This window comes from Anastrepha ludens, chromosome 6 (genome assembly GCF_028408465.1).
Source record: "Anastrepha ludens isolate Willacy chromosome 6, idAnaLude1.1, whole genome shotgun sequence".
Classification (NCBI taxonomy): Eukaryota; Metazoa; Arthropoda; class Insecta; order Diptera; family Tephritidae; genus Anastrepha; species Anastrepha ludens.
In genome coordinates this window covers 36,946,648-36,955,384 of record NC_071502.1, presented here as the reverse complement: position 1 = coordinate 36,955,384, position 8,737 = coordinate 36,946,648, and the positions used below count along the sequence as shown (strand labels likewise).

At 35.0% G+C, this 8,737-nt stretch overlaps 1 protein-coding gene across 2 annotated transcripts in view; it reads right to left on the bottom strand.

The window, feature by feature from the left end:
- Positions 1-8,737, bottom strand: part of LOC128867826 (UDP-N-acetylglucosamine--peptide N-acetylglucosaminyltransferase 110 kDa subunit) — a 28,033-nt gene that overhangs the window by 3,332 nt on the left and 15,964 nt on the right. For both annotated transcript variants that reach the window (XM_054109365.1, XM_054109366.1), the window contains exons 7-9: positions 8,181-8,376; positions 1,921-3,649; positions 269-449 (exon numbers count right to left, since the gene is read on the bottom strand). In XM_054109365.1, the coding sequence (XP_053965340.1) occupies positions 269-449; positions 1,921-3,649; positions 8,181-8,376 (2,106 nt within the window). The remainder of the gene's footprint in view (positions 1-268; positions 450-1,920; positions 3,650-8,180; positions 8,377-8,737) is intronic.

Sequence of the window (8,737 nt, the reverse complement as noted above, 5' to 3'; positions counted from 1 at the left end):
CTTAAAATAATTACTTAGTTTAGCTCAGCTATTTCAACAGGCAAGCGAGGCCTGAGATGAAGGCGGCTTTAGATAACTATTTTGAAGAGAAAGCTAAAGAATCTTTTTTAGTGGCATAAAGGCATTATTTCACTTGACGAGGATTCGTTGAAAAACTATACAGTTATTTGTTAAGCACATTGGGCCGCCTACTTAACCTGAACAGATATGGTGAGTTTTTATCGCCAAAACTATCAAGTGAACTCCTTATTTTAATAATAATACTTACCTCGATGCCAATGTTTCTCCTGGTAACGTGACAACAGGTGTTCCCGTCCATAGAACATCCATAGATGTGGTGTGCCCATTACAAAGCGGTGTGTCGAGGCAGATGTCAGCTAACTGACCACGGCGGACATGCTCTTCTTTTGCAGCCACGTTCGAAAAAATTATTCGATCAGCAGAAAGTCCTTTAAAACATAAAATAAGCTATTAATTTCAAAAACTTATTTAACATGGACATGCTGATAGATAGAGATAGAAATATTAGTAGAAGGGAATTTTAGAAAGAATTTAAGCCACTTTTTAGAAAAAAAGTAAAAGTTACATTATATTATATTCAATGCAATTGCAGTTATTTATGAAAAAATAGATTGTTCTTACTGTTACATTTTTTCTTCTTCTAATCTTTGAAAATAAATAATAAGGGCTTTAAAACTTTTTTTTGGGTAAAGTTTTGATATCACTTAATTGGGACCTTCTATATCCATTGGCGTCAGATTGGATCCAGTTTTCGAGATAACGGTATCCAAGCTCATTTAAAAAAACCTTTTAACAAGTGATTCACTCTTGATGAGAAATAGAGGTTATATAAATAGAAAAAAAGTACTGAGTAAATTTTACAGAACAGGTTTAAAACTGAGGGAGATACCTACAAAACAGTTAAATTTAGTAATTTGTTAAAAATGAAAATTAAAAATAAATGAAAAAATATAAAAAATACATTAAAATCTATTGAACATTTTGTTTCCATCGTATATTATACATATATAAGTACAAATGCATTAAAATTTAAAAGACCCGCTATTTCAAAATTTGTGATGTAAGGTTGTTTCTAAGAGAACCCTCAACGGCCCCAAGGGAAATTTTCAAAAACCGTTACTTCGAAAAATGCAACCGAACTGACAAAACGCTGTTAAAGGTGTTTTAAGGCCTCCATTAGGTAAGATTAAATGGCAAAACCTTTGCTCAAATTTTGAACTTATTGTCGAACTAAATATAACAAATCGTACAGATTTTCAATTGCTCAAAGTTCGTAATAGTTGCTGTGGAATCACAAATAATGTTACACTTCAGTTCAAGGAAACGAAATACAGCGACGTGCCCAATGTTATGTTAAAATACGGGGACTACTGGTCAATACTAGACGAAGTCCCACACTCAAACTAATAGTCAACATTACTATATTCACATTCTTGCTGAACTCCGTGAAAAAAGAGGAAAAAATTTAGCCTTCGACACCAAGAAAATTTAAAAGCTCCTTCCGCATTGCCTTCTTATCAAGAAGTCTCTAGCCAAGTACATCATCGCAATTTTGGATCACTCATACTCTTCATTGGTTCTTGAGTCGTTCGATTTCAATGTGTCCAAGTCGAAATAAATATTAAAAGGAAAAAGATTTGAGTCTGTTGAAGCCGTGAATGAGAAAGCGACACAGGTCCTGAAGAAGCTGATGGAAGAAGGTATTTATAAGTAAATACATATGTATGAAATCAGAATAAAATGTTTTACGCCTTCAGACACGTTTTATAATAGCCACACCTCCGACGTAGGATTATACTCATTTTACTTACTTTCTTATAATCATTTAAACATGGACCTCATAAGAAGCGCAGTGTTTAATGAGAAGTAAAGCTATTTATCAAATTATCTTTTACTTACCATACGCCTCGACAGATTTTTTTATATTCTGTTCTCCTACTGCAGGAAACCTCAGTAACCATAGTACTGAGTTTGACACGTTCTTTAATATAGAAACCCATGATTGTAGAGTTTGTGGATCTATCTTGTATAACTGATTGAAATTACAATACACTATAGCGTCGTCCGGCAATAAATATTGGCGCCGAGTTGTTATGACGATATTTTGAGGAACTTCCTCTCCTGTGGCGGCTTTATTGTTTGTTTGTGTTGTTACTAACCCGTTTTGAACAACAATACCATTAAGAGAGGTCTGGACTTGACCGGAAGCAATCATTGATACAATTTGAGTAGTATTTGGGAGTTCTGCAATTTTATGGGTAATTTCTACTGGTTTATGCGCATTCACTATTTCTCGAACTTCTTTAACATCTGTACTTTCTACTAAAGGTGATAAATCTGCAGCGTTAATAACTGCGATATTGTCTGCTACAGAAGACTGTTGTTTATCGCATACAAGAATACGTTCTTTAAGATGGGGAAACATTTGCTTGTGATCGCCTATGAAGTATGTATTCGGCATATATGCAAGTTTCTCACTATATTGTGAAGCAAGCTCCATTGGACTAGTAACAGGATCAGTAACAATGTAGTCCATGAAACTAGCGCCACTAGTACCAGGGTATCCCAGCCACATAACTTGCACTGGCGCAGGACGTAATGCAAAGATCTCATTACGGGCGCCTTTAGTATATCCGTTCATGTTTACTAATATGTGAATCCCATCAGAAAATATGCGGTCGGCAGCTTTACCATTGCACTGAATTTGAGACAAATCCACAAAATGTTCGGCTTCACGTATGATTTTATATCGGAAGGTTGTCCCATCGTCGGAGCTCAAGGCATAACAAAATATTTCAACGCGTGATTTATCATGAAGGCCTGGGATTGATTGCATTAAATGAGAGGTAGGATGATTGCCGAAATCTGAGCTCACATAGCCAATACGTAATCTACCATCAGCAGGTAACTCACGCGAAAACTTGTATGGTGGTTTGTGTAATACATGAATTTTCTCCAAGCACAGGTTTGCGTGCCTAGTGGCAATAGCTTTGCGGAATTCATGAGATAGTGGATATAACATTGAATGATGTGGATGAACAGATGGTAAACGATTTTTTTCAAGCTGTTCTGCTACAATGCTTATAAGTTTTTTCATTCGGGCATCATAATCGGTCCAATCACATACAATTTGTAAACAATGAGCTAAATTGCAATAAGCATCGGGAAAATCTGGTTTTAATTTCAGTGCCGTTCTGTATGACTGTATGGCATCTGGAATATTTCCCGAATCTTTATGTATGCTCGCCAGGTTGCTATGTGCATCAGCAAAGGCTGGATTTATTTGAATTGCACGTGTATAACATTGTAGAGCACCGTTAATATCCTGAAGCTCTTTTAAGGTATTTCCCATATTAGAATATGCGTCCGCAAAGGTTGGCTGGATGCGAATGGCTTCCTTGTAGTGCATTAAAGCCTCTTTTAATTTTCCTTGCTGCTGAAGAACCGAAGCTAAGTTAGAGTGTGCAGCTGCAAAATCTGGAAATACTTCAAGAGCTTTTAAATATAAGCGAGTTGCTTCCTCAATATAGCCTTGTTCACGCTTGATGTTAGCCAAGTTGTTTAGGGAATCAGCATGATTTGGGCATAAACGTAAAGCCGTATTATAACAATCTTCTGCTTCTTTAACCTGCAAATAAATTGAATCTATGAGTAAGTTATAGTAATTTTCAATATATTTAAATATTTGTTTACATTTCATCACTTATATCCTAATCCCCATCGTGAGTTTATTTATTGCCAAGCTAAACTTTTTCAATTGTGTAGTCCTTTTTTACTAATATTATATTAACCCCTTAAGAGCACAGATCAATTTATAACTACTTTTCTAGAAAATCAAGATCAGAAATAAAAAAAAAAACTTCATTTTCGGTTTTAGTGTAGATTTTGCAAGGGTAAAACTCTTTTTCCTTCTTCCTCACTACTGAAAACAATGCCTGAACTTGAAGCGACAATTAAGACTCTTTGTTTGTGCGTTCCCACGACAGTCGGTTCTACGTAACCGGAACGACCCGCATTTATATCCGGCCAAGGACTGTCACTTCAGCAGCATCCTCATGTATGCATGGGGAATGTTTATGCTGCTACAAGAACATCTCTTTGATTATAAGATCAAGCTAATAACGGTTCATTGCCATTGATACTTCGCGGGCTGATGAACTGCATAGACAAGGAAGGCTCTCCCCGGACCTGCGGTTTGCTCTTAATCTCTCCAGACCATCGATATATGTGCTTTTCTCTAAAAGTATTACTTAAGAGAGAATTTACGTTTTACAAAAAATTTCCATTTAGAATATTGTACAAGTAAGTAACTTCAGTTAAGTAAAATGTTTGCAGGTCTGATAAAAACGCTTAACTTAGGCATAATCACATGTTTTCCTAAGTAACGATGATGAACGAAATTCTCTAATGAAGAAAAAGTGTTCATTTATTCATGCATGTTTTGCTACGAATAATAGTTTTTAGCAGTCTTCCTTTTATAAAAATAGATGAGCTAGAGCTAAGGAAGTTTATTTAGTTTTTATGGGGTTTTCGCCAGATGAGGTTCAGTCCGACGAAGATGTGAGCGAAGCTCAACAAATTACTCTAGTACATCACGAGACTTTGGCGGAAACAGAGATGGTTACTCACTTTGTGTACGGGCTTGCAAAATGGAAGTAAACCATTAGCTATAGATCGTGGTTATTGGGAATATCTAAATAGATCAAAGCGAAGAACTGTATTTTAATACCCTCGCACTTTACCAATATAATTTTGTTCACATAACGGTTGTATGTAATGACATAAAGATATATAGAGAGGAGTCCATTTAGCCAAGCCTGTCCATCCGTGCGCACGATACTTGCGCAAAAATTAATACATTTCAATGAAACTGTGACTCTTAGTCCAAGCTAGGATGATCTTGAAGTGGGCCAATAACCACAGCCACCTCAAATATAATAATTTTCAAAAGAGCAAAACGTGATGCAGAATTACTCAAGTTTGATACAAATATGCGGGCCATGCCCAATTTTAGGTAAATCGAGAATCTCGATAACTAATTAATAAAACTCGCACCCCTTTTCATTTAAATTCGATTTAAATATTATAGAATGTAGTCTTTCCCACTTGTTCAATTCCGACTTATTTTGGTTAAGACCCCTATTTATCTTTACCAGAAACTCACAAAGTTGGTTAGACTGAATGATCTGATTGCATCTACATATGTTAAATACAATTATCCAACCTCTTCTACAACGTTGTTTTTCGTCAATTCTTTACGCACGTGGAACTCTGTTGCACCTTGTATTCGGAGCAACTTAAGTAAGAGAAAGTTCAAGAATGTTCTGTAATCTTTTCGTTAGAATACTTTTTTTTTAATTTTTTTAGCAAAATAAATTGCAAGCCGTATATTTTGTGTAATTTTTGTATGCGTTATACACAAAAAAACAAAAATGCCCAAAACGTAAAAAAACTAACAAAACAGTACTTAACTAAGCTGGATGGAGAGTAGACCTTCACCCACTCTAAATCATTATTCTGTTTTTATTTTTTAATTTTGCTACTTACGAATTCCCGAATTTATGTTAATTATTTTCAAATAAATACTTACAACTTACCTTATGGTTATCCTTAATAATTTTTTAGGTGAAATGGGTCTATGGTGACTATTGTACCATCTTTTTTGAAGCTTTTCTTAAATTTTTAACAAAATGTAATCAAACATGTTGATATTCATTCGCATATACAAATTTGACGGGATACAATCTTAAAGTTTCGTACAGATTATGGAATTCGCCGAATTTGTGCCTTTCTTCATTAATAGAGTGTGCATAAAATTTGCTCCCTGTGTAATTTTAACTAATAATTTAATTAATCAAATGTTTTGCGATCGCCGGGTGAAATTGCATTTTGTTCTGTTAAAAATATATTTGATATCAATCAAAATTCGTCGTTTAAAATTTGCATTTGATGAAAATGAAGAGGAATAAAAATGAACGGCATAATTCCACAAATAAAAGCACAAAACAGCACGGAGAATTTCATATTCTCTACGAAAAACGACGCATTAATCCTGAGGAATTCCAAAATTAAAATAATTTCGCAAAAAACTGTTGGACAGTGTATCGATTCGATATACATTGCGTTAAAAAATAATAGCGCTAGTACTTATTGACAAGCGTTGATATGTGTGTTTCTTATTTAATTTAAGCAATTTATTTTATGAAACTATAGTTAAACCTCCTGCAAAAACAATACAAATGAAATTTTGAAAGTTTATGTAAATTAAAAAATTACAATAAATTGTCTTCGAAATTCACACTTTTTGATCAACATTTTTAAATTTTATTATAAAAAAATTCAATGAGTTATAAACTACGTACCTGAATTTTTTTAATTCTGAAGAGAATTTTTTAAATTTTTTTAATTTTGAACAAAGTTTGAAACTAAGATTTGTACTTTTTTTGTAGGGGAATGAACTATATTTTCATAAAAGAAACTTATTAAATTTAAATAAGAATTGTGAAAATTTGTAAATAAGTCCTAATGCTATAGTTATTTAACACAAATTTTATTGTAAATTATATATCAGTATATTTGTAATTAAGCTTAATATTTTTTCAGATGCAACTTAAACTACAGGGTCAGGCACTCGAAGTGTAACCAATTTCAGTCCAGAGTACTGTTTACAAGCGCGCGGATCTTTTTTCCGAGAGTAAACGCGAAAAAAGAAATTCAGTAATGGATTTCAAACGTAACAGTGTGATTGCATTATACAACTATTTGGCTGGCACAAACAGCGATTGTTCGCGAGCTCGAGCACCTTAAAGTAAATACAGTTTTTGTTTATCGCACCATTACTCGTTACAATGATATTGGTAGCGTCGCGAAACGACATGGAGGTGGTCATCAAAAGACTGTAACGTTACGTGAAATGGTTCAAAAAGTGAAGAAGCGACTTGAGCGAAATCCCCGACGAAGTTCCAATCAAATGGAGAAAGAACTGAAAATATCTGACCGTAGCATTCGCCGCATACTAAAAAATGATCTCAAAGTCAAGCCTTACAAGATCCAAAAGGCGGATGATCTCACACCAAAGCAGCAACAAGTCAGACTTGAAAGAGCGAAGGAGTTGCTTCGCTTGGCCGAAAGTGGTCAATTTCCGAACATTGTGTTTTCTGATGAGAAAATTTTTCAAATTGAGCAATTCGTAAACTCCCAAAACGATAGGTTTTATTTGACCGACCGTTCATACTAGAATTTGACTCATCGATTGGCCACCAGGAGGCAGCATCCGCCACAGGTAATGGTTTGGGCCACTGTAACCGAAGATGAGCGCTCTCCAATCGTTTTCATCGAGCTTGGCGTCAAGGTAAATGTGAAATATTATCGGGAAAGTATTCTGGAGGTTGCTTCGTAGCCGTGGTCAGACAAACATTTCGGTGGCAGACTATGGACGTTTCAACAGGACTCGGCACCGTCTTACAAAGCTCGATTGAACCAAGAATGGCTAAAAAACAATGTTCCGAACTTCATAACGTCCACACAATGGTTCTCAAATTCACCAGACGCGAATGAATGGATTATTCTCGAGGTGCTGAAAAAAGCCATTGTCCGCGAGTGGGCCAAAATACCTGAAAGTCACATTCGGGCAGCTTGTAATTCGTTTCTGGACCGTCCCAAGGCCATAGTCAAGGCAAAAGGTGGTCATATAGAGCAAAAGTAAATTGATTCTTAATTTTGTATTATTTTCACACATTTTTTACTTTGAATTGAATAAAAGTAATTTTCCCAACTAATTGGTTACTCTTCGAGTGCCGGACCATGGATACGAAATATACCTAATTAGCAGGCAAGAAGTACATTTGTATTCTTTACCAGCATTTCTGGAGTATTTTCTCGACAAAATCTGGAGTGGCTTGTGATGTCAAATTACACTGATCGCTTTTTTTTTTTCAAGACCCTCTTGTAAAAGTAAAAAAACTGTTAGAATATAAATTGAAAATCATCGGACGCTATCGATAGTATTGAAAACTATCGATGAATTTCTGTAGGCCATGATAGTATCTGTTACTTGCATGCTATTTTAAATGCTTTGCTCAGAAGAATGGCAGGTTTAGGCTAATCCATAATAAGATTTCCACAACATTTTTATGATCTTTCATATTCTTACAAATTACCTGTCCCTTTTCCTTGAGTGCATTGGCTAAGTTACAATACGCATCTGGGAAGTTTGGTTGAAGCTCTATTGCTCGCTTATATGTGTCGATAGCCAAATCAATTAGTCCTTGCTCATAATAGACACATGCTAAATTTCCATGGACCACAGCATTATTTGGTGATAAACTCAAGGCCCGTAAATATGCCGCTACCGCTCTAGAAAGATATAATTGTTATATAAGAAAGAGTAAATAAACAGGGTATTTCAAATTCTAGACTTTTTTTAATAAAAATTAAATCAATATTTATACCAACTACAATAGGCAAAAACATTTTAGTGCGGATTTGAGAGCATTGACATCATTGACCAACTTTTCTTTGAAAATGCTGCTATACGAGTATATGTATATCCTTTGTGTAAACGATGAGCGCTACAAAGGTATGAGAATCGATTTTTGTGGCCGAAAATTTAAGACATGAACTTAAATGATCTTTGGCTGCAGCAAAATGGATTTCTTGTTTTAAAAGGCTTATTTCACACCTTATGTGCAGGTCAAACCGTCTTTCAAAGGTTTTT